The 26,511-nt window shown below is 46.6% G+C and overlaps 3 protein-coding genes and 1 pseudogene across 4 annotated transcripts in view; 2 read left to right on the forward strand and 2 right to left on the reverse strand.

Moving 5' to 3' along the window:
* bik (BCL2 interacting killer) overlaps positions 1–261 on the forward strand; it is a 4,374-nt gene extending 4,113 nt beyond the window's left edge. The window contains exon 6 of the mRNA XM_042078697.1: positions 1–261. This exon is cut by the window's left edge and continues 364 nt beyond it. The gene's annotated coding sequence lies outside the window, so the exon portion shown is untranslated.
* On the reverse strand, positions 236–5,216 carry mcat (malonyl CoA:ACP acyltransferase (mitochondrial)). 2 transcript variants are annotated; one of them, XR_006026412.1, is made up of 5 exons: positions 4,617–5,216; positions 2,899–2,986; positions 2,485–2,702; positions 340–837; positions 236–301 (listed from the first exon to the last, which is right to left on the reverse strand). XR_006026412.1 is itself a non-coding variant. In XM_042078694.1 (4 exons), the coding sequence occupies exons 1-4, from the start codon at positions 5,055–5,057 to the stop codon at positions 424–426; spliced, it is 1,161 nt and encodes a 386-aa protein (XP_041934628.1). In that variant the 5' UTR covers positions 5,058–5,216; the 3' UTR covers positions 236–423. The 2 variants fall into 2 exon arrangements, 1 of the variants encoding a protein (XP_041934628.1); XM_042078694.1 differs by having other exon boundaries at positions 236–837.
* Positions 5,217–5,520: 304 nt separating this feature from the next.
* On the reverse strand, positions 5,521–16,441 carry def6c (DEF6 guanine nucleotide exchange factor c). Its single transcript, XM_042078683.1, has 12 exons — positions 16,143–16,441; positions 14,995–15,135; positions 14,401–14,583; positions 12,751–12,978; positions 10,466–10,612; positions 10,216–10,324; positions 9,793–9,971; positions 9,466–9,573; positions 9,163–9,329; positions 8,743–8,959; positions 7,736–7,820; positions 5,521–6,331 (listed from the first exon to the last, which is right to left on the reverse strand). Exons 1-12 carry the CDS (start codon positions 16,302–16,304, stop codon positions 6,192–6,194), a joined length of 1,866 nt encoding a protein of 621 aa, XP_041934617.1. The 5' UTR covers positions 16,305–16,441; the 3' UTR covers positions 5,521–6,191.
* A 3,663-nt stretch (positions 16,442–20,104) lies between these two features.
* Positions 20,105–23,718, forward strand: LOC121696805 (annotated as a pseudogene).
* Positions 23,719–26,511: the final 2,793 nt, after the last annotated feature.

Raw genomic sequence — 26,511 nt, forward strand, 5'->3', positions numbered from 1 at the left:
GGCTGTGCGTGTGTGTATCCCTCCCCACGCTTGTTATCAAACAGAATCATGTGTTCCAACATCAGGGAAGCTGGACTTTCAATTCCATCCTAATTTGAATGTGATTATAAACACAAATTTAAACTTGTTCAATAAAAATAGCTTTGAAAAAAAAAATCTGAATTCTAATCACTATGTTTGTATTGACTTCAAAATGCCTACTTGAGGTCCATTGTAATTGATCGACATATTGATCTTTGAGTAAAAAAATAGTTTATTGTGTTCTGTCATATTGTTTATTGACACCCACGTGAATCCAGTCTTTTACATATGTGTGTGTGTGTGTGTGTGTGTGTGTGTGTGTGTGTGTGTGTGTGTGTGTTTCTGTAGTAGGCATTTGGGAATATATGAGCACATTATCTTTGTCTACTTCTATGCTGTTACTTATTCATCCTCAGTCACAGTGACGTCCACGTGCGTGTAGTTCCTGTACGCCTTCATGTTGCACTTCTGCAGCGTGGCCCCGAGCTGTCTGCCGGGCCCCACCTCGTACGTCTGCGGAAACGCCGTCCCCTCGCCGCGCTCGAACAGCTCGTGCAGCGTCTGCTCCCACTTCACCGGCGACACCAGCTGCTTGAGCAGGAGCCGGCGCACGTGCTTGTCGTGCATGTAGCGCTTGCCGTCCACGTTGGAGTGGACGGCGATCTCCGGCCGGCGCACGTCCAGGCCCTTGAGCGTCGCTCGCAGCGGCTCCACGGCCGGCTCCATCAGTGGCGTGTGGAAGGCTCCGCTGACAGGGAGCCGCCGCGTGCGCATGAAGTGCAGCTGCCGCGAGTTCTTCTGCAGGAAGTCCAGAGCCTGTGTGTGTGTGTGAAAAAAAAGACAATCACGGAGAAAAGAAAGCATTTACTGTAGATAGGAAATAATATCTAATTATTTATAGTACAAGATTGATACTTTGTACACTAAATTTCCATACACTGAGCTCCTTCCACATGGTTTTTTTAAGTTCCTACTAGCTTTTGAAAATGACCGAAAAACGCAATCCTCCAGGGTTTTATCCTTAATATGTGGTCGTATTGAGAACTCAAATATGGGAACATTTATAAAATATTATATTTAAAGGCACTCTAAGCGATGCTGGGTAACGTCACTTCTGTTGACGTTCAAACAAAACTGAAAGCTAGCTCGCTACTTCCTCCCCCTCCCGCCCGTGCAATTAAAACTCTCCTAAACGTGCATCTCGTCAGTGATTTGCTGGAACAGTTCGTTACGTTTTTTATGGGCAAGGTTTGCCCAAGTTGTTTTGTGGCCGTTTTTGGAGCTTGGGTTGTCCACAGAGATCGTGTTTTATTACAGTGTATTCAGGACACAGGCAGCTAGCAGATGGTGAGGTGATGTTTGCTGTAAGTGACAAAAAATGTTTTAGCCTAAAAAACGCATGACATCCCTTAGACTACTAGGAAAAAATAATGATTTACACCAAATGTGTACAAAACAAATGTCTTTAATGCCAATATTTTTGCACTTTTTCCTAATCGAGGGCCTTCAGTGAGCATGTCATGCAAACTATAAATGGTTCAGTCATACTGAGAACATGTTTGTCTTCCACTGTATCATGTTTGGACTGGCTATGAGTAATACTTTTTAAGAGATTAATGCCCAAACATTGTGATTGTGATAATGTGCATTTCAGGCTGTCAAACTGAAGTAGTATCAAGGGCTGAAAAAACAAATATGAAGACATTTGAACAGAAATATTTTTCAGGCCTCATTTATGATATAGAGAAGAGGGTCTGTACAAAATCTGAGATGATGCAGCAACAACCTTTTCTGATTTGTCATGGAATGACCCGACTCTCAATCTCACCACAAATGTGATAAACAGCGTACACCCAAAAGATCAAACATTGCATCATGCATGCCTTATCAATCAATAAATTAAGATCTTTAGCACCACTGTACCACTTCCTTAAAATCAATAAAGGTTGCATGTAGATTCATGTATAGGCATTCATACTGTATTATGTGTGGTACTGCCCAAATGAATACTGGGGGTTGAGATGGGGGACCTAAGATAAGACCAGGGCCTGCACTGACAAGGGGCCCCCATACAACTTTATTATCATTACTAGGAGAACCCAATACTATATATTCTATTCCAAATTGTCTACCAGTGCCCCTGTGAAGAAGTACCATAATCTAATACTAAAAGTATAGTATAAGTATATATATTCTTTTGATCCCGTGAGGGAAATTTGGTCTCTGCATTTATCACAATTCGTGAATTAGTGAAACACACTCAGCACACAGTGAACACACAGTGAGGTGAAGCACAAACTAATCCCGAAGCAGTGAGCTACCTGCTACAGCGGCACTCGGGGAGCAGTGAGGGGTTAGGAGCCTTGCTCAAGGGCACTTCAGCCGTTCCTACTGGTCAGGGTCCAAACCGGCCCCCCTCTGGTAACAAGTCCCAAAATACAGACCGCATGTGAATAAATTTACCTCCTGATGCCCAGCGATGACTCTCCCATCTGGGAAAAGATAGTTGGCCACCATGCAGACAGGGTCTTGGATGCCCAGGGACTGGCAGTGTTCCCGGGCCAGAAGGCAGGCGTGGTTGTACTTGGCCTGTGGTTTGCCAATGACTGACAGCATGCCGCTGGGCGTCTGCTCCGAGGCTGCCTGCATAGCCTCGGCTCTAATTTTCACAGCATACAGAGCTGGAGGGAAACGCGCGCGCACACACACACGCACGCGCACATACACAGAGAGAGAGACATACACAGAGAGGGAGAGACACGCACACACACAGAGAGAGAGAGAGAGAGAGAAAGAGAGAATGTAAAAACTTTGTAAGAGCCACTCTATCATTTATATTTCATACACTCACGTGATTACTCTAAGAAAAGTCCAAACCTTCTGCGAAGTCCATGGCACCAGAGAAAACTAAGGCAGCGAATTCCCCAACACTAAATCCTGCCGCAGCAACGCAGTTCTCTATGGCCTAAGAACATAAAGAAATGGGAAATTGTGCCCATCATCTCATACTGGTCTTACACTAGCCAAAGGGTCATTCCACGTCAATTCAACCAGGGCCCACGCACTTAGGTCTCAAAAAATTCTGAAGAAATTACCAGGTGTACCTATGTTACCCAGGAGACACACTGTAAAATTACTCTTATGTAAGATCAATACTTTCCAAGATACAGCCAGTTTTACAGGGGGAGGGGGTGTCGATTTTGTTCGGGCTCTTTTTTTTGTCAAAGTTCACAAGCCCACAGCGCAAGAACTAAACCATGTAGGAGGCTCAAATTTTACATGCTGGTACATAAATAGGAATAGTATGTAGCAAAATCGTCACGTTTGGTCTGCATAATCCTGCATGTTCATAGCTGTCCCTCAAAATTGATACAAATTGTATTGGAGTTTTTGGCTGGGCTCTGTTTAAGCCTTCAGAAGACATATTTGTACTCAACATAGGCTCTTGATTTATTTTCCTTACTGAGATAAGTAGAAACACTCTCACAAAAAGCAATGAACAGAAAATAAATCCCTTCAGGGTCTGAACAGCAGACCTCACAAGTCTGAAAAATCATTTTGGTTATCATTTTCAGAGCATCCAAACACCTTGTGGGAATATACAAAGATTTTTTAAATATTTTTTTCTTTATTCTCCATGATCTTTTCTTTTTAAAAACACCAATTTGACTTGTCTTATGCAAATCTTTCTTTTTCACTTTCCACCCTGAACATGGGCAAAATGCACCATTGACATCAATATGTTTTGTATAGAGCTACCACAGGTTACTCTATACAACCACAGGTGGCAGTGTGGTGACTCTATATAAAACATATTGATGTCAATGGGGCATTTTGCCCATGTTCAGGGTGGAAAATAAAAAAGAAAAGATTTGCATAAGACAAGTCAAATTGGTGTTTTCAAAAAGAAGGGATCATGGAGAATAAGGAAAAACATATTTAAAAAATCTTTGTATATTCCCACAAGGTGTTTGGGTGCTCTGAAAATGATAACCAAAATGATTTTTCAGACTTGTGAGGTCTGCTGTTCAGACCCTGAAGGGATTTATTTTCTGTTCATTGCTTTTTGTGAGAGTGTTTCTACTTATCTCAGTAAGGAAAATAAATCAAGAGCCTATGTTGAGTACAAATATGTCTTCTGAAGGCTTAAACAGAGCCCAGCCAAAAACTCCAATAAAATTTGTATCAACTTTGAGGGACAGCTATGACCATGCAGGATTATGCAGACCAAACGTAACGATTTTGCTACATACTATTCCTATTTATGTACCAGCATGCAAAATTTGAGCCTCCTACATGGTTTAGTTCTTGCGCTGTGGGCTTGTGAACTTTGACAAAAAAAAAGAGGCTGGACAAATCTCCTGGCTGGCTCGACACCACCCTCCCCCTGTAAAACTGGCTGTATCTTGGAAAGTATTGATCTTACATAAGAGTAATTTTACAGTGTGTCTCCTGGGTAACATAGGTACACCTGGTAATTTTTTCAGAATTTTTTGAGACCTAAGTGCGTGGGCCCTGGTTGAACTGACGTGGAATGACCCCAAAGTAAAGTAATGCTAACTGGGGCCAAACCTGTCACTACACACAGTACTTACGGCTGGGTTTTCATGATTTAGTCTCTCAACCGCAGCAAGCGACGTGACAAACACAGCAGGCTGACAGTGAACTGTTTTTATGAGATCCTCCTCGGGTCCGTTAAGGCACAGAGAGAGCAAATCATAGCCAAGTATCTTCCGCGCCACTGAGAACATGTCCTGGACAGCTCCATACTTCAACAGTCCGCGTCCCATACCCACAAACTGACTGCCCTGGCCTGGGAAGAGGAGGACCGACACCTGTCCCGGTTCTCTTTTGGGTCTCTGTTGCTTCTCAGGAACATCAATCTCTGGATCGTGAGATGTAACATTACTGGTGGAAGGCGGGTCGTTCCCATTTTTCGAGCTACGGCGAACACCGTTTGAAAGTTGTCTGAGCGATGAAAGCTCGGAGACACAGGTTTGTCTACCACCGAGTCTGAAAAGTGCTCCAAAACTCATGGCTACAAGATTACCTGTTTTATTGTTATGGAGATGTCAGCATGTTCGCTAAGCCAGCCTGTCAATTTAGTGGTTCATACGAAGATAAATTACGAATTTAGATGACATACCATGGGGTGACACAAGGGCGCCGCCATGTTGATTCTTGTTTTGTAGTTTTAGAGCTGTTGATCAACTAACCACAAATCAAACAGCGCCATCTAGTGAGGTCTTTAAAGACTGGCGCTGCAGTTCCAATAATCGCCCTAGACGTGTGGAATATTTGCTTTATTAGAGAGCCAGCCATTCTGTGTTGTGTGGTGGTATACAACATCGTAATACAATAAATACTTTCTTAATAAATTATTTGGTCATACTTTACTCAAATAGTCCACCCACAGACTATTTACGGATGCTCAGATAATCATCAAATTACCTGTTGACAATCTGTTAACTAATTTATGATTAAGGTTAGAGATCTATCCAAAGTGTTACCAGTTACTTTATTAATTTAATTTTATTCAGCAGTCCTAGGCTACAAATGCTATTTCCTCATACATGTACCACAACGTATTTCCTCATATTTTACCACACACAATTTTACTATTCTAATACTCAATTGAGTATGGACATTATATGCAAATGCACTCAGATAAAAGTAAAGAGATTTACAACAATACAAAAAATGTAAAACAGTTGACTGACGCAAGGCCAATCTGTCCCTTAATGACATGCAACAACAATTAGTGTTGATACTGTTGCTGAATCTGGACACTGACCATAAACATTTATGTCTTTAAAGAGCTACTTTTCAGGCCTATATCCAGTCTAGCAATTCAGCAATCGAATGTAACTGTTTTCTAAGCAGATAGCAGATCAGGATGAGGCAATCAGTGGCACTTTCACAATGTGTTTCAGTCAAAAAACAGAACAAGGTTGGAAAGGTGTATCTGCAATCTTGATACCCGAAACTCTTCACCAATCTCTCTGAAAGTTCGAGCCTGGCTTCCTCTTATAGCATGGTAACGGGAACATAATGCTATCTCGAGCAACTGATTGTGGCTAGTGGTTGCATGGCTTCATCTATAATGGTCACTCTCTTTGATCTGGTCCATTGGCTGAAACTCTGGGATCTTAGTAGTTCACAGCCGGTGTCTAGTAGTCATCCTCGTCCTCCACTATTTTCTCTTTTTTGAGTGTTGCTTGGAACTTGGTGATGAACTCATTGCTGGTGAGAGCCTCACCCTGTATGGGGCAGCTGAGGATTGGGGAAGGACGCCGGTGCTCTGACCGATCTGTGGGTGAAAACAACATGAACAGGAAGAATTCATCTCTCAGAACACTTAGCACTGGCCTTATGAGGTATTGATGAGTGCATGGCGCTGTGCCTAAGTCCACAAGGAAAGCAATACTGAGGAGATTGATTCAAAATGTGTGTGTGTGTGTGTGTGTGTGTGTGTGTGTGTGTGTGTGTGTGTGTGTGTGTGCATGCGTGTGCATGGCCGTAGCTACCATAGAGGACGCTGAGGTCATGTTCTAGTATTTTTTTTTTTACAAGTTTCATTTCAACAGCCGACGAGGCAAATTATCCCTGAATCAACGCACCGTCACATGACACGTCGTTGCAGATACCTCTGACAACGAAAGTAGAGGCGACTCCGCTTTCGCGGAGTGTGTCCTAAACTAATAAACGAATGCAATACAGCTCACATAAGCTTCAATACCCACAAATCCATTGACCAAAATAAATAAACTTGACAATTTGTTCATTTCTGAATTGTTCTTTCTTAATTCACCTAACCAAAAAGGCTGCAACAAGGTTAATGTTTGGAAAGCCAGCAGAAGATGGAGCAGACAAAGAGAAGGAGGGAAGGTGAGAAAGGTAATGGCTGAATAAGATAAAGATGCAATATAGGGCTCCAATGAGATGCTAACCTGTAATGAAAATGTTATGTTGAAATTCAGTGGAGATGCAGTAAGCTAACCTGCACTGAAAATGAAGCTATATTAATGCAATATAGGATAGATAATTAATGTTGTGATGGATATTATCTCATGGCCCAAACATGACCTATTGTCAAATTATATCAATTATTGGTCAGCAATTTAGAGACTTATTGTTTTAAGAAATCATATACAGGAGACAGGAGATAGAAATCAGGCAGTTGAGGAGAAAGAGGAGGAGAAGAGAGGGAAATGATAGGTGAAGGGCCCCCCCCAGGTGAGTAAGAGTCAAGACAGTCACTGTGTCAGAAGTAAAGGTAGCCTACAAGCTCTGCAGCCTATGACCATGCAAATTATGAATGCAACATTTGCTAAGTTGATGAGGAGAAGCAGAGCATTCAGATTGAGAAAGGTCCAGTATAAATATCCAAAGCCAATTTGGAAAAAGGCTCTTGAGTTTTGTAAATTATTAAATATATTTGTCAATCTACAGTATCAATTAGTTTACACACAATTCACCAGAAGTCATAATTTAAAGGGTTATTTTTTATTTCCCTCGTGTGGGAGGGCTCGAAGAATCCCCTAGCATTTCAGGCCGGCCAACTTTTCTAGCGACACCTCTGACCTCGGTATTTGAAAAATCCTGGCTACGGCCGTGTGTGTGTCTGTGTGTGTGTGTGTGTTTGTGTGTGTGTGTGTGTGTGTGTGTGTGTGTGTGTGTGTGTGTGTGTGTGTGTGTGTGTGTGTTTGTTTACCTCCGGGTGTGATAGGTGTCATGAGACGAGTCAAGTGGACATTCCACTGCTTCTGGTTTCGCTGAGCATCCGGTGATTTGGGTTTCTGTCCAAGCAAAGGAGCATAGAAACAGATGGAGATTTGGAATTAGAGAATGAGTGACAGAACAGCATACAGAGATAGAGACAGACAGACAGATTATTGATTATTTTTATTGATGAAAAGTGCAAAGTGCTCCCAAAGTGCAAAACGTTTTCGGTTCCACTCAGACCATCCTCAGTCTGAGTGGGACCGAAAATGTATTGCACTTGGGAGCACTTTGCACTTTCCACTGACTGGACTAATAAATTGCATCGGCAACATTGGTGTGCGAGTTCTTTCTAGACTGAAGGACTGATACTCTATTGGAACTAACGCACCCACCAGGCCTGGAGTCGTTGGGTGCGATACCCTGTTTGCCCCATAACAGAACTGTTTACTTTATTGATGCCCAAAGGGAAATTATGGTGTTACAGCAGATCAGATCAGAATTGAAATTCTCAAAACAATTATTTTAACCTCCACATCATTTAGTCACTTGTGCAAATCATAAAACCAATTTTCTGTTACCTCGAACAAATAGTGAATGCTGCTGTGCAATTGCCTGCTGTTCTTTACATTATCAATGGCTTATGTCACGTTGGTCCAAAATGCATTATACAGGTTCTCTGTTGAATAGGCCTTTTCACCAAGACATTTAGGTATTCGTTCAGAGAGTCATTACATGCAAAAGTGTTGAACATAAACTAAGCATTCTGAATAAGGTTACATGGTTTTTGCAAGTAATCCACTGTAGGGTGCAATTTGCACAAACTTTTTTGAGAAATGCACTTACTGCTTGCAACCGTTAATGATTCGAGAAATGCACCAAAGTGACTGGGAAAAAGGACAATGTATGACACAAACATACACACAAGTCTGTTGTCTATTACAAGTCCTATCTAAAGGCTATTTCCCTAAACAGTACACTCTCAGCAACTGTCATCACCTCTAGGGGGGGTGGAGACCAGCTCTTAGGTGGAGTCAGGCTGGAGATAGTGGAAGAGGTCAGTGAGGCATTCTTCTCCTCCTCCTTCTCTGCAGACTCCTGCTCCTCGTGGTCATTCTTGACCTCCTCGGCCTCCTTTACTTTGGGCGTGCTTCTCTCTGTGCTCTCCTGACCTCTCCGTAACTGCTCAGCTTTCTGCTGTTCCTCACTTAGCTGCCTGAAGTGGGGAGAAAATCACCGTAATTCTGTATTATTTACTTACATTATAAGTCAGATAAAGTATAATGTAATAACTGCATTATAGTAATGGATAATAATGTCTTTATTCCAATTAATAAAAAATATCAAGAATGCTTCCATACTAAAGGAAGTGTGTGTCTGTGTGTGTGTGTGTGTGTGTGTGTGTGGTAGCTCTCAGACCTTTCCAGCTCTTTGCGTTTGGTCTCCTCCTCTAGGCAAGCCTCCACTTGGTCATTGAGAGCTTTCTCAAGCATCTTCTGAGTCAGAAGCAGCTCCTCAATCCTCTCCTGCTGCTGCTTTGCATCCTGCTCCATTTGGCACATTTGGGCCACCAGACATTGTTTTTCCTGTGACAGCCACAGAGAGAAAATGATCCACTTGCTCACACTTTTAAACTTTGTCAGACAGACAGACAGACAGACAGACACACACACACACACACACACACACACACACACACACACACACACACACACACCTCACCTTCTTAACCTCTTCCAGCTCTCGCTCCAGCTCTCTTTGAAGCTCCAGCTGTTGCTCTTTCTCCTTCTGCTCCTTCTCTCTCCGCTGTTTGTCCAGCTCCTTCTGGTGCTGAGACACACACACACACACACACACACACACACACACACACACACACACACACACACACACACGCACACACACATACACACACACGCACATGTATACTGTGTCCACAGTTCATCCTCTCACAAAATATTGTCCTACTTGGATGATGCGCTCGTTCACAGAGTTGGGCCTGCTCACTTCCGTAGCTGGCTTCCTCTCCCGTATAGCGGTATCTCCTACCTGGATGATGCTGTCGATCTCGTTCTGGAGGTCCTGGCTCTGCTCCTGGTTGACGGGCTCCTCCGTCTGGCTGCTGTGCCTGCTGCTGCTGCTCTCCCTCTGGTCCCGCCGGCGCAGCTTCAGCTCCCCGTGCAGCGAGACCTTGCCCTCCTGCGTAAGCCGCAGAGCAGTCTGGGTCGCTGTGGTACAGGGGCAGAGCCGAGAGTTAGAGCCGAGAGATAGAGAGTGGAGCCAAGATGCAGGAGAACATAGGTGTTACAGAGGTGTTACGTGTGTAATGGCTGTCATGTAAAGAAGGTAAGAAAAGTAGGATAACTAACTAACTAGGATGGTTTTTTTCCCCTAAGACATAGACAGACACACACACACACACACACACATAGACACACACAAACACAGACACAGACACACAAACACACACACCTTGGATCCACTCTACCCTCTGTTTCTGGTCTGAGGCACTCATCTCAAATGTTCTTCCTGGAGTTTTGATACAAAACAAGCAGCGTTTCCCCTCTCTATCAGGAAGGGTCTGAGACAGAGACAGATGGATGGACAGACAGATGGATGGATGGATGGAAGGATGGAGAATGAGAATCGGTATGAGGATCTGAGGAACATAAAAACATCAGATGAATGTAACGCGCTAGGCCTGAAGGCGAGAGGGCAGCACCTCCACCACACAGTTCTGGTCTAGTGTGATCTCCCCCTTCTTCTCCCGCAGGTTCTCCCCCACGTAGTACAACATCAGGCCAGGCTTCAGCACGAACCAGCGCTCCTGCCAGTTCTTACGCACATGCCCCTTCTTCAGCATGTAACCCTGAGAGGGGTAAACAACAACAACAATCACAACAAACAAAATGGAGAAGCGGTAGTTATGATGTCAAATTTCCTACCACAGACCTCTCTTGAAGATTTTTTTTTTAGCTTTTTTTGAGTTCAGAAAAACCTTTTAGCAGAGCGTCAGCATAAAATGTCACATTGTGTAAAGTTTGCTCCCCGTTTGACCTTTGAACCTATGTAGAACCCAGGAAAAGTGTACAACATTGAAACTATGCACTTCTGCACTTTGCCAGCAAGTATTCACTGGAAGGTGTTCCCATAATATTGCTCCAGGCTACTAGTCCTAACAACGCTGATGTGGCTAAATCATGCATCATGCATTTACTACTCTATAAACTAAAGTCTCTGTTTTATCTGCCATGGGATAAAACAAGGGAGGACACCGTGATGGCTTTTTATCTGTGTCTAAACATAGCTATGGCAACCACTCTTACGATTACAACATTACTATTACATTACAACGGTTAACCATTAATCCACGGACATCTTGTTCGTTTTGGTGATTCATGGGTTGGATATTTGATGATAGCCTCTCTCTCTCCTCCCAAGTAATCCTGGCTACACCCATTTACCCCGTCAATTAAAATCCACCTTTAACCTGACAACAGCAGACTTGCATTTGCATGAATGTGTTTCAAAAGAAGATCATAGTATAAGTAAGTATAAGTATATACTGTATACTCTTTTGATCCCGTGAGGGAAATTTGGTCTCTGCATTTATCTCAATCCGTGAATTAGTGAAACACACTCAGCACACAGTGTACACACAGTGAGGTGAATCACACACTAATCCCGGCGCAGTGAGCTGCCTGCATCAACAGCGGCGCTCAGGGAGCAGTGAGGGGTTAGGTGCCTTGCTCAAGGGCACTTCAGCCGTTCCTACTGGTCGGGGTTCAAACCGGCAACCCTCCGGTTACAAGTCCGAAGTGCTAACCAGTAGGCTACAGCTGCCCCCAGATCAAAAGAAGATCATGTATGAAACTCATTCATAACAACCATATAAGGAGAAATGCACAGCTATGTCCATTACATCTGGGTACAGATGAGTACATGATAGTCATTAGGCCAACGATTATCATGTGAGAACATCAGATCATGAAGACTGTGTGAAGAATTGAAACCTTGGTCATCTTGGACTGCGGACATTGTGGTATGCCCAGTTCTGTGACATCACTGGCTTGACTAAGGCTCAGGGTAACACAGTCTGTGGGAATACACTGTAGAGGAAGTGGCTGTACTGTATTGCTTAGTTAAGTAAATACTGTAGCATGACACTGACACACTCTAAAACCCACTACATCTTGCGCCACATGTTACCAATCTAGTTAGTTAGTTAGTTTATTTGTCCTTACATAGGAAATTTGTTTTCACATACCATACAAGCCTCACAGACGTGAAATACATAGATACACACAGTCACGGTTTTTCACCCACCACCCACCACCCTGCCACCACATACCCCACCCACATATATCACCCAGCACATATACATCACATTACACAGATACAAACAGGAAAACCATCCCCAGTTGACATTACAGAGTAATGAGGGCGGCACAGTGATCCATCACCGCTGTGATCTGTTGTTAAGTGCTGCTATTGCAGAGGGCACAAAGCTTTTCCCGAAGCGTACTCGCTTCCACCCCATAGCCCTATATCTGCGTTTTGATGGAAGCAGAATGAAGAAGGGATTGAGGGGGTGGGTGAGGTCATGAGCGATGGTCCGTGCTCTGTTCTTGGTGAGTGTGCTGTTGAGGTCTGATAAATTAGGGGTGGGGAGGCCTATTGCCTTGGCTGCCGTATGGGTGATGCGTGTGAGTCTGTTTCTGTTGGCAGCAGTTAGCATGTTGAAAAAGCAGGGAAGGCAGTAGAGGAGTATGGGCTGGACTATGCTTTTGTACAGGAGGAGCAAGTGATCTGCCGCTGTAACAAAACCACAAAGTGCAGGCGCAGGACAGCAAGCTCACATACACACAACGCAGCAACTACTTTTTTGCGCTGTTCCTGGGTTGTTGGAGTGTCCGCCTTTTTGGGGACACTGTTCAGTGAGGTCAGTGGTTAAAGTTAATTATGCTAGTTATGGTCCCACCTTGGGGTGGGGGTTGGGGGGCCTACCTTCTTGAGGACATTGTGGTACATCTCCATGAAGACCTCGTCCAGAGCCAGACTAAAGGCCTCCCTGCAGTTTATCCTCATGAAACGCCCCGTGTCCACGAACTCCAGGAAGTCCCACACCGAAATGCCATCCTGTACTGAGGCCTCCTGGGACAGCAGGTCCTCCAAGAGGTCACCATCCCATTCCACGTTCATTGCTGTGGAGATTTTCTTCAGCAGATACTCCACCTGTCCAATTCAGTAGACATTGAATTAGACTCAACATTATTGCCACTGTGAAGACTAATATGGGCACAGAGACAATTAAATAGACAATTAAATAAAAATTAAATTAAAAATACATTTCACATTTTACCAGTTTACTTTAGTACATACTTTATACTGTATACAAATAACTTACATAACTTAAAAAGTTTATTGTGTTTGGTGAATAAAATAGCCATGTTCTGTGTCTGACATATGTGAAGACAAAATGCGTGCCCTCATTCATAATAACACTGCTTTTCAAAAAGTAAAAAAAAAATAAAAATAACACACAAATTATCAGTTGTAAAGGAAAGGAGTTAGTCAGTCAGTCATTGTGGTTACAAGTAGAAGCTTGCACCATATCTGCACATATTTTCTGCTACAGATAACATCACTGGAATGTGTGTGTGTGTCTGTCTGTCTGTCTTATAATGTACAGGAAACCAAAATTAAGCAATCATCATTTTCTACCATGTGACCTCAACCCGCCCACACCCTTCAGATCTGTTTCTGTCGCAGGACTTCCAGTTTATTTCCTGTCACCGTCTTCCACTCCTTTTCAGTCTTTCAACACACATTGCACATTCTCCTTTACACATGTATTCCTTCCTTTCTTTTATTTTTATTCTCCACCTTTGCATCTCTATCTCTCTCCATGTTTTCTCTATCATCCTTTCCAGTGAATGATTGCGCTCTGTATCCCCCCACCCCCCCCCCCCCCCCAACTTCCTCTTTGGGCCTCACACTCTCCACACGAATGTGTGTTCACTTCAGGGAAAAAAGACATATTGGGGTTGGGGCTGAGTTCAGTGTTTGGTGTTCTATACTTCTTCAAATCAAGTCGGATCAAGGTAGCTGTGTAGCTGTCTTTACCCATCGAAAAACCTCCTGCGAGTTGGCACCAAGTGCAGAATAAATGTATTGGAGTGAAAACAGACCACATTTACTATCTTAACACACCTGCACTCTAGTTTCTAGCTTCTCTTTTGATACACCTTGATGTAACCGTTGCACTTTGATTGCGAAGTCAATATCAAGCACAACAAAATAAGACATTTACTTCTGGAGGCAACACCCACACTAGACCGATAAACCAGATCATTTCTAGATAATGTTAGGATTACCCCAAGGTCGAGATACTTGACTAAATGGAAACTGTAATTACCTGATAAATGAAGATGCCAACGCCACTAGAATAATTGAACTTAGGTTTTGTTTGTGTTCATTGTATGACAACAACCTCAACACTGTACGATTATGATTCCTATGGCGAGAAGTGTTCTTGCGGGTTTTAAAATGGGCACTTCCTGTGGTCAGAACCCACAAAAAGGTGTGGGCCACCCTAAGCCACCACCAAGAGAGAAGTAAAAATGAGTTTACCCCCCCCCCCCCCAAGACAATCACCTCTTGCGGGATCATGACGAGTGGGTAGCGGTCTTCTGACAGCAGGTTGAACAGGCAGAACAGCTTGAAGCAATTCTTCCCCGAGCACAGGCCGTTCTCCACGGTGGGCTTGTAGTTCTTCTTCGATGTCATCATCCAGCACAGCTCGTCAAACATCTCCTTGTTGAAGGTCCCCTCCTTGGCCTAATCCACCACACACAACAACAACACATTACATTTATATAGCGCTTTTCTAGGGGGGGGGGGGGGGGGGGCACAGACAATGCTAAAAGGGTTGTGTTGTATGTCATAACAGGTATGTCATAAACAGATTTTGTCAACAAAACATTTTTTTGAGTTTGAATTTGAGTTGATATGCCTTCTGGAGATAGACCCTTATAATTACAAAATACAAAAATACAGCTCAGTAAGTTCTTACACTGTCTTGACACTGACTAGATTGTAAGGAATGAGCTATAGCCCACCCACATGCAGACCATGATGCTAACTCTTGTGTTGAAACCTTTGGACTTCTCTATCTTTCTATGGACGAGAGCTTAGCTATGTTTGGACTGTGTGTTTTTAATGGGCGGATGGCTGGGAGTGGCCAGTGACCTTTGCCAGGATGTAGGTGTTGAGGTAAGGCATGTAGCCATGGTTGGACACAGGGCCGTGGTCATCGTCCTGGAAATGCTCCTCAAGGATCGCAGGGTCGTGCGGGATGTTCAGGACAGTGTAGAGATTGTGAGAGAGGACCTGTACCACACACACACACACACCCCACACATACAAACATATATACAGAAATGCACATTTAGTACACAAATATTCACATGCATAAGTACACTCAAGCATACATGCGCACGCACATACACACATAGACTCACAGACACATGTCCAGACCCACACAAAATTGCACACAAATAAACACACACACACACACACACACATGGATGGACGAACACGAACACAAACAGTATACAAAAAAAAATATATACAAATAGTTCAAAATAGACACCAAAGGAATGTTGAAATCTAAAGGCTTCAGTCTTCAGATTATGTTTTCCTTTCTTGACACAAGCATGCCTGGACACTTGCATGTGGGAGGTGGGTCTTATGCCCAAAGGGCCAACGTTGGCATGTCTCAACAAGACACAGACAGGAGTGTAGGGGAAACAGCATGTGGGTGTGTGTCTGTCTGTGTGAGTGTGTGTGTTTGATGGAGATCAAATATCTCTCATGGTGGAAGTTAAGCATTAACAACACAATACCTACTTCTACATTCCACCAAACACGATAGAGAAATAGCTTACACAGCATAATATTTAGATGAGCTCTCTCTCTCGCTCTCTGGTGTGTGTCATTATACTTGTGAATGTGGAGTGCATATTTTGCTAATGCTCAGGAGCATTCCTGCACCAGTGTGTTTTTCCCCTCTCTGGATGAGTGTTCTTTTTTGGTCTACCACAAAACCTTCCAAGGGTGACAACTCTCAGTCTACGAGAAAACTAAGCATAGCAGGCTAAGCATAAGCAACATAGACTAGGCAACTATTTAAGTGTTTTTCAAGGACCCAGCCACTACAACAGAGCATACTAAGATACTAAAATGGACTTGAGCTGGAAGCGATGCTGCGGATACAAATTCTGATGAAATGTCTGCCATGCTGACGCCTACATCAAGTTTATTTATTTTTAAAAGGGAAAATAGTCTGAGAGCGCACAAATTCTGACCACATTCTTTCCTGTGATAGGTTGACTCACCTTGAGCTGAGACTTTGAAACTTTTCCGCAGCGCTCGGCGTCTAGAGAGGTGAACGCGTACCAAATTGACTTCAGAAGCTCAGATTTAAAATCCATTGTGGTAAACGACAAGAAGAAGCGCATGCATGTTTTAAGTCCTCCTAACAGAGATATAATGCGCATAGGCTAATAAACGGCGTTCAGAATGCTCACTGGACTAGACTACCTTCGACAGAATAAAAAGGGGTGGAGAGACGTTTAGGCTACAGCTTTCTACGCTCTCTAGATAAACACAAGCTCGATGAAAAAGCGGAAAACGGAGGGGAGCGAGATGACGCCGTCTTGCGCATTAGGTGCACGATCTCGTGCTATGACTTCCTATGCCCCTATTTCTCAATTTGCCTCTTTATGACATGCATGTAACTTTTAACGAGTAGTCTACACAGTGATTTTACATGACTATCAAGTAATCAAAGGTCTATCAAGTAATATCAAGTTTATCACGCCAAGTCAAGTGGCGTAAGTGGCTTTGACAGCAAATAGCCTACCCAGTTATTCTTTGAAGATGTATTCATGCAAAGGGACAGTAGGCTAGACTACTCCTACTGTATTTAGGCAGGGACGTTTATTAGGGGGTGGGCAGGGGGGACTTGTAACCCTCATCTTTCAAAACGGTGGTGTTTGTCCCACCCAACATAGTTATCTAAAAGATGGACAAATGCCAGCGACAAAGACAAATCAGTTCTATACTGACCAGTGATTCTAGAGGCGTACTAAGCGCGCAAGATAGCCTAAACAAAAACGAGATTGCAAAAGGAAAGCAGACAGAAAGTACTGAAACAAATCTACAACACGCAAGCAGGAGAGAGAGCACGCACAGGTCTTGATTGTTGGTTTCTGGTGGTAGCTTGCTAATCACTGAAGAAAGACTTAAGGCTATGGATATAATAGGCCTACAGGGTCACTAGACCTAGAGCCGCACAAGGGCACAATATTTCAACGTTTAAATGCATCAATCTGGTGCACTTTGAAAATAAATTCAGAGGACTTGATTCTTTTTATATATGGATGGAAATATTTGTGCTGTAGCCTAAATTATTTTAGAATTTTAACCATACACACAGGTGTAATTAGCCTGACGAGCCAGAACGGTGTAATAGTTATGATGATGTAATAAGTTCACAACCACAAAGCATTGTGTTGTGTTTCACAATTCAGAAATGGTCAAAATAGTGTACATTTCAGCACTAAATGAAAATATGCAGTAGCCTAGTGGTCACCTGTGTTGTTCAGCTATTAATCTAAGAGTTATATTTGTCATTGAGTTATATGGCCATCTACATGCTACATCTTCCTTTTTCAGGACAGTCTGAGATACCCATATCTGGGAAAGTAGCCTATGATGTGATAATATTTGTCTTATGTAATATTATGTCAGCCTTTTTCAAGAAAAAATAATTTGCATCTCATGATTGCTTTCTTCATATTTTTGCATTTACGAAAAAAATATATATTCATATGTAAGTGGGATTGTCTGTAATCTAGCAATATAAGAACCATGGTGGTGGGATACTCTGGCTAAGCAATTTACAAAAATGTTTGTACTGACATAAATAGTTAAGATAAAAATAAATTATAATTCTGGCCCAAAGTTGGAGACCATGTAGAAATGTGTTGCAATTTAAAAACCGGATTACCCGGGAACCGCTTGTAGTACAGATGCATGCTTTATATCCTGGTATTCGGTAAGGCCTGCTGTTTATTGTGATATACAGTTTCCCATGCGTTGAGTGAAGTTTGTGAGATATTTCACTGAAACTAATGGATGTGCAGAGATGTGTACAGAATGCTAATATGATTACATTTAATGAAAATTGAACTATTTATCACAGCAACTCGCTCATTGGAAAGCTTTGATTCCACTTGTTCACGTGATATCTGTATGATATCTGTGTGACGAGTACTCCGTCCTGGACTTGAGATTTTACTGGTGCACAGCAGTTTAATACTGGGGCACGTGCCCAGAAATCTCTGATTGGCATGTTTGTAGCATCGGTGTGAACAGATATCTGTGTTTCCGAATAGCGTACTCTGCTATGTATTTCGTTGCCTTAGATTTCGCTATTGGGTGTTGTACAATATATTGACAGCACAATAACTTTTACAGTAAACAATGAGAAACTATGCAATTTTGGCAATTTCTTCACAGTTTTCTCGCTTTTTGCTCGCAGGTTTCTCTGCAGAGCTCCCCCTACAGCTTCAGAGTATATATTTTACGACAGTTCTCGCTCGGTCAGTCTGTCGTTTCCTCTTTCCCTGTCCCTCCGACAACGGTTTACTCGCTTTCTGCTTCTTTTCACTGGCTCTGCCATGACAAATGTCTGAGAAACTCCATCGCTACCTTGTTCTAGTTGGTGCCTAGTGGGCATGTGCTGTAAAGCAATTTATCACATCGCGAGGCTTCCAGACTTTCTGTCTCTGCGGCCATTGGCGCGCCGGCCCAAAGTTGCAAGGGGGGTTTTTCCGCTCACAGGCGCTAGGGGGAAGCGAGACGGCCACCATTCAAAAAAGTCATATAACCATTTCAATGACTCCGAAGCCGTTCAGTTAAGGTAAATTAAGCTAAAAAACGGCAAAGTTCCCTTTAAAGGTTGTATCAGCGATAGCAGGGATACGTCACTTCTGTTGATGTTCACACAAAACAGAGAGCTAGCTCGCTACTCCCTCCCCCTCCCTCCCGTGCAATTAAAACTCTCGTCGGTTATTGGTTGAAACACTTTATTTTGCCTTTGAGGGGTTGCCAACCCTTCATTGGTAGCAATTGTTTTTGTGTGTAACACTGTTTTTGTGAGTGTTTATGTGTGTGTGTGTGTGTGTGTGTGTATGGTGTGTATGAGAGAGAGAGTGTGTGTGAGACAGTCCTGTCTTGTAGCTCCTCTCCATCATCCAGCAACCTTCGCTCAACACCACCATCTACAGGCCGATGGGTGTACAGTCACTAAATTTACACATAAATTAATTTATTTTATGCCCCCATGGAGGAAATTCCACAAAACTTGGCATACCCCCAGAGGATATCAGGTTAATCATACACATGGAATTTTGTGCAATTCAGAACATCTCAACAGAAGATAGGGGCATTTAAAGCAGTATAGTATTGCATTTTCATTTTCCAATCCCTAAATGAAGGCTACGCTATCTGTAAATGTATATCGTAAATGTAAATTTTCTAGGCCAAGTAAACTTGTGTATACAAGGAATTTGGTCTCTTTGGTATTTATCCCATCCGTGAATTAGTGAACACACCGAGCACACAGTGAAGCACACACTAACCCGGGGCAGTGAGCTGCCTTGCTACAGCGGCGCTCGGGGAGCAGTGAGTGGTTAGGTGCCTTGCTCAAGAGCACTTCAACCGTTCCCACTGGTCAGGGATCGAACCGCCAACGCTTTGGTTCCAAGCCCGAAGCCCTAACCAGTAGGCCACGACTGCCTAACGGCGGTCATCTACGCCAGCGGTGGTCATAATAATAACACCTGGCTCTCACTCAAGCACACTAGTGTGTGTGATCATGGCAGTTGCATAACCACTGTTTCCACGCACTGTCGGCTAAGGCACTAAGCTGGAAATCTGGTCGGATAGGCCTACATCTCAATATTGTAGTGAACTGAGCCTAGCTGGTTCATGACTGAACTCCCATAATGCTGTGCAGTGTATGTGTGTGTGTGTAATGTTGATGTTGGTTTTAGTATGAGTAATTGCGTTTACCTTGTCATGTATGTGTTAGCTGGTATAGTCTTTCTTTATGTTGTACCTCATGTGTTTACCCCGTGTATTGTATGTGACTACCCTGTTTGTGTATCGTGCTTGTTTAATTGACCTCCCTTGTGTTGCCTGTGTGATGACGTTTGTGTGTTTTGGTGCGTAACCAATAAAGACCATTCAAAGACAACTTCGCAGTTGTTACATTGGTGTCAGAAGTGGGATGACGACCCCTACTGGACGGGAGGAGAAAGCTGCAACTGATGCCCTGGCGATGATGAGTTTCCTGCCAAGACGGCTCTTCGACAGCGCGCTCGCCCATGGCCACCTGCTGGGCCCAGCAGACGGAGCCAGCCTGCAGCGTGACCGTGACGAAGAGACCCGCCCCCGGCCACAGGAGGGAACGAACCGGGCTGATGGCAGCATCCCGCCACTTGAACCCGCTCCACACGGGAGCGATGGAAACCGGCCGGTCCCCGGTGCGACGGCGGCGGTAGAAGGGCGCCCCAGCGTAAAGTTGCCCCGCTACAATGGCGAAAGGCCGCTGGCGACATACCTGGTACAGGTCCGGCTGGCAGCCGAGCTGAATGGCTGGTCGGCGGAGAGAACGGGCGTACAGGTGGCATTGGCTCTGGAGGGGGACGCGCTACAAGTATTAGAAGACCTGCCACCGGCGGAGCAAGTAAGCTGGACCGCAATCGAAGCAGCTCTGCAACGACGATTCGGCCAGAGAATCTTCATCAGCGATGCCAGAGAACAACTCGCTTCCAGACGGCGACACAAGGACGAGAGACTGGGCAAGTTCGCGGCTGACCTGCAGCTGTATGCCCGGCGGGGCTACCCAACGTGCAGCCAGGGTCTACATGAAGAGATGGCACTGGAAGCGTTCGTGCGAGGCATCCACCCAGAGCGGCTAAAAGAACACCTTCGCCTGAGCGCCCCCAGCTCGCTGTCCGTGGCGCTCGCGGAAGCCGAACGGGTGGAAAACATCTTCCACACAACAGAGTCGAGGCATTGCGTACGCCAGACATCGATGGAGGAAGACAGGGAGGAACTGGAGGTGACGCGGCAGACCACGGCACAGCCACCACAACGCTGCCCACGCGAGTGGAAGAGGCCGGCCAGTGGAGACGGATGCCACCGGTGTGGCGAGCCGGGACACATCGCGTGGTACTGCCCAGCCCCGGCACCCCTCACGCTCGCGCCCCAGTTACTAGAAGAAGGTGGCACGGCGGGAGGGGCTATGGACTGCATACGGCTGGGCCAGCTCGGCCAAACCAGAGGACTGTATGTGGACTGCACACTAGATGGGACTCGGTGTCGCGCCTTGATCGATACTGGCTCCACCATCTCGCTTGTGCGCCCCGGTCTCTTACCCGGCACGCTGGTAGCCAGACCCAGAGGCTGGGAAAAGACAAAAACGCGCATCACAACAGTTACCGGAGAGCGAGCGGAACTGTATGGACAAAAAGTGGTGTGCGTGTGCATCAACGGTGAGACGGCGAGCCGCCGGCTTTGGTTAGCTAGCATTCAGGATGATTGCATTCTCGGCCTGGACGTGCTAGAGAAATGGGGGGCTGTGGTGGACATTTCCCGGTTCACACTACACTTGGGGACGAGCAGCGTAGTGTTGCACACGGCGGGGAAAACAGAGCATGAAGTGCGGAGAGCTGGCGCGACGAAGAACTCTCCAACTCGCTCCACACAAGTCCGCAGGAAGCGAACTCGCAAAGAGTACTCGTCATACCAGACTCCGCCCCTCCCCACACAAGCCCGCGAAACTCAAGCCCGCGAAAACAACAGGTCTCATCCAGGTCCGCTTGCTGAGTCTCCGCCCCTCCCCACACAAGCCCGTGAAACTCAAGCCCGCGAAAACAACAGGTCTCATCCAGGTCCGCTCGCTGAGGCCGCCACTGCTCAGCTCACGCTCACCAGGGAGGAGCCAAGAGAGCGGGTTGAGCAAACACCACTCTCCGCTCAGAGAGCGCGGTCCTCTTTAGAGACAAGGCAAGCCGTAAATGAACTCTGCACTCGTAGCTGTGAGGGAAGCACAGGGTAGCCAGGTGCGGAGACTACTAGCAGCGTACACCGACATCTTCGCTGCAAGAGATGAGGACTGCACCCGAACGAGCCTGGTCCAACACAATATCGACACCGGAAATGCTCGGCCCATCCGACTTCAGCCTCATCGCTTACTGTTCGCCAAACGACAAGCAGCTGAAGAAAAGATCAAGGAAATGGCCGCGGCAGGAGTGATAGAGCCAAGCAGTAGTCCCTGGGCTGCGCCGGCTGTACTCGTCCGGAAGAAGGACGGCTCGTGGCGGTTCTGTGTTGACTACAGGCGCCTCAACCAGGTAACCCGGAAAGACTCCTACCCGCTCCCCCGCATTGACGATGCGCTGGACAGCATTGCCGGCTCCTGCTGGTTTAGCTCGCTGGACTTACGCAGTGGCAGATTGAGCTAGCCCCGGAAGCTCGGCCGAAGACAGCGTTTACCATCGGGCAAGGGCTGTGGCAGTTCCGGGTACTTCCGTTCGGCCTATGCAACGGGCCAGCGAACTTTGAGCGGCTGATGGAGCGTTCCTGGCGGGCATTCCACGAACATGCTGCGTGGTTTACCTGGACAACATCCTGTGTCATGCAACAGACTTCACCGGTGCCATAGGACGTCTGGAAAAGGTGTTCGACGCCATACGGGGTGCTGGGCTCAAACTGCACCCGAAAAAGTGCCACCTGTTCCGGAGGCAAACTGGATTCCTGGGCCATGTCGTGGGGGCCACCGGAGTGGCCACCAACCCAGCTAAGGTGGAGACGGTGAGACGTTGGCCTGTTCCGCGCGATGGTGCTGAGCTGCGGAGCTTCCTGGGCCTGGCGTCATATTACCGGCGTTTCATCTGGGACTTTGCTACAGTCGCCAGCCCGCTGCATCGTTTGACGCACAAAGGCCAGCTCTTCGAGTGGACGCGAGAGTGCGACGCGGCATTCCGGCGGCTGCGGAGGGCGCTGTGTGAGGCCCCAGTGCTCGCTTTCCCTGACCCTCAACTGCCGTTCATCCTGGACACCGACGCCAGCGACGTGGGCGTCGGCGCCGTCCTCTCTCAAGCAGGCGAGCAGGTGGTCGCATACTTCAGCCGCTCACTGGACCGAGCGGAGAAGAACTACTGCGTGACCCGCAGAGAACTGTTGGCTGTGGTGGTGGCAGTGCGCCATTTCCGAACCTACCTCTACGGCAAACAGTTCCTGCTGAGAACGGACCATGCATCGCTCACCTGGCTGCTGAACTTCAAAGAACCATAGGGCCAGCTGGCTCGCTGGCTGGAGGCGCTCCAGGACTATGACATGGAGATTCGACACTGGGCGGGTCGCCTTCACGGCAACGCGGACGCCCTGTCCAGGCGTCCGTGTGCAGCAGACCAGTGCCAGCACTGCCACCGGAGGGAGGAGAGGAGCCTGGCCGCGGCTCAACCGGAGCCCGCTCGTCGGCTACAGGCTGCATCACCGCTGGCAGAGAGAGAGAGAGTCGCTGTTGTCAACGCTCGCCAACAGCACGCCAGTGAGGGGGCCAACGCTCGCCAGCAGCAGCTCGCCAGCAGCAGCACGCCAGCGAGAGACTCAACGCTCGCCAGTGCCGCGCCATCAAGAGAGCCACCGCTCGCCAGCTTCACGCCAGCGAGAGAGTCAACGCTCGCCAGCAGCACCCCGAGGTCGTCTCGCCGCCTTCCGCTACCAGCTACAGTGATCGAGAGACTGGAGACAGCGCACCGCAGCCCAACGCCACAACACAGCACTGCAGAGCGGCAGCTGGGGCCATGGACGCGCAGTCGCTGGTGGACGTGATGTCAAGGGAGGAGATCCGGAAGTCGCAATCGGAGGACGCCACGCTCGGCCGAGTGTGGTCATGGATCCGGTGGAAGCCGGTCAGCGACCGCCATGGACTGACGTATCAGCACTCGATCCAGAGACCAAAGGGATTTATTCACAGTGGCCGGGAATAGTAGCACGTCAAGGACTGTTGTATAGGCACTGGCGAGCCCCCGATAGACAATCTGACATTTTCCAGTTGCTGGTTCCTGCTGGATTACGAGCCTGTGTACTGGAACAGGTACATGGGGCAGTGGGGGCGGCTCATTTCGGCATTGCAAAAACTCTTCGTCGGCTGAGAAGCCACTTCTATTGGCCGGGATGCAGGCTGGACGTTGAATTGCATGTTCACTGCTGTGACGCCTGCACAGCGAAGAAGGGCCCCACGCGACGCTCGCACGCTTCGCTGCAGCAATACGCAGTCGGGGCTCCCATGGAACGGGTAGTCGTCGATATCATGGGCCCACTGCCAGTCACAGAGCGGGGAAATCGCTACGTGCTCGTAGCCATGGACTATTTCACTAAGTGGCCGGAGGCGTATGCAGTGCCAGATCAGAGCGCCCAGACGACAGCGGACAGACTGGTCAAGGAGATGTTCTGCCGGTTCGGGGCACCGGAAGAGCTCCACAGCGACCAAGGGCGGAATTTCGAGGCGGAGGTGTTTGCTGAGGTTTGCCAGCGCATGGGCATCCGGAAAACGAGAACGACACCTCTGCATCCAGAAAGCGACGGGCTAGTGGAACGGTTTAATCGGATGCTAGCAGTGCAGCTGGCCATATTGGCCGACCGCCGACAAATGGATTGGGATTTGTGTTATCAGGAACATTGACTGATGGTAGGGGGTGGGGCTGGTTAATAGTGTATGATTACGTTGTGGTGTGTATGTGGTTTGTGTGCTCTTCTACAGGTGCATTCAATCGCCCCTCAATGGCAGACCTGCGCAGTTGGTGGTTGAGAGATTTAAAATGCCAATGGCGGCCTTTGACTGTGTGATTCTTGGTGGCAGTAGGCACCCGCAAGGACTACCACCGAAGTCCGGAGAAGTAAAGGGGGCTCGGAAGACGCAACGCACAACGCACCTGGGGAGAGGCTATATATCGTTCTAGCAGAGCGGCGTTCAGACCGGAATACAACGCACTCAATATATCCACGTTAAGGGAAGTAACTTGACCATCGTTCTATGAGTGAGAGGGCTGTCATCGCGGCTGTTGTGGACGTTGATTTCTACCCCTTTCCCCTGCAGTTCCGGAGACAGCTGAATCGAGCGGAGGAAGACGGCGAAAGAGAGGCCTACAATGCACTCTATGTATTGCACTAAAGGGAAGTACTCATATCGTAGCCTACCACTATTTGTGCGAGTGGCCTAAATTTCGTGTCAGTGTGATTGCTGATCACTGTTCCCCCCCTTCCGCAGCTCTGCTCGTGTCTACGAAGAGGCGTGTGGGTCGTGAAAGCGAGTGCGTGCCATAAGGAGAGGACTACTGGGAGTGTCGGGTCTGGACTGTTCACCGCGGCGACCATTGAGTAGGCTAGCTAGCTTCGAGTGCTAGCAGCTACTACGTGGAGGAGTAAATCGCTGGGTCGTGAGTGGTGCATGGACTGTTCCTCTATAGCCCTTATTAGCCTTTTCCTTGTACGAGCTAAATACTACCAGTTGTCTAGCCTTATTATTATGTCCGGCTGCCCATGGTGCTAGATAGGCCTGCTATGTGATCCTAAATCTGGTGATTGTCTTATTGCTGTTAAGTGCTCTATGTCTCTGTGGGCCTATTGCCCGTTTTGTCTGAGTGTCGCCGTAGCTTAAATTTGCTGTGTTGCCGTGGTGTTCAGTGCTCTTATGATTCACCGTGATACTGTTGGCTTGTATGGCCCTTTACGTTTGCCGTGAGGATTGATAATTGTGTGCTGTGGTATATGCCGTCACACCGTCAGGCATACCCACATTGTGTAGAGCATTATAGCCTGAGATCTCCCTCCTCTAGAGGGCGCCAGAATATGGTATTTACATATACTAGGCTATTGATTTGTTTTGTAGTTTCAGTGCTTCCATACTGGTTACATGGGCTATTGAATTGTTCTGTGGCCCGTCAGTTCTTTCATACTGGTCTTATACTACAATTGGGTAGTGAACTTCACATAGGCTATTGATTTAATCTGTGGCCCTCCAGCTCTTTCACACTGGTCCTATACTTTTAATTGCTGACAACTGGTAATGTATTTTTGTGTCGTGAACTGTTTGTGTCGTATCTGAACCGCTCCATTTTTAAGATAATTTAATAAAACTGTTTTTATAAAAAATCCTTCAACGTTGTGTGTGTGTGCCTCAAGGGTCAACAGTTATAACCTGCTTCCCGTTACATTTACACTTGCCCCTGGTGCTCTGGGCATATCGCACAACGAAATGCACACCGGCAGCTCTGATGTTCGGGCGAGAGCTACGCACGCCGGTGGACTTGGTGTTCGGTTCGCCTCCGGAAGCGGAGATTGGAGGTAAGCCAGGGCTGGAATACTACAAGCAGCTACGCGAGAGACTGAAAGGAGTACACGAGTTGGCCAGGCAGGCTATGAGTGAAGCTGGAATACGTCAAAAGCGAGCTTACGATACGCGCTGTCGCGGCCAGGAGTTCCAAACCGGCGATAAAGTTTGGGTGTACTGCCCGGAGAGAAAGAAAGGCATTTCCCCGAAACTCACTAGCCAGTGGGTCGGGCCGTGCGATGTCTTAGAGAAGCTGTTAATGTCTGACGTAGTCTATCGTGTGAGACTGATTA

Source organism: Alosa sapidissima, chromosome 22 (genome assembly GCF_018492685.1).
Source record: "Alosa sapidissima isolate fAloSap1 chromosome 22, fAloSap1.pri, whole genome shotgun sequence".
NCBI classification, from domain to species: domain Eukaryota; kingdom Metazoa; phylum Chordata; class Actinopteri; order Clupeiformes; family Clupeidae; genus Alosa; species Alosa sapidissima.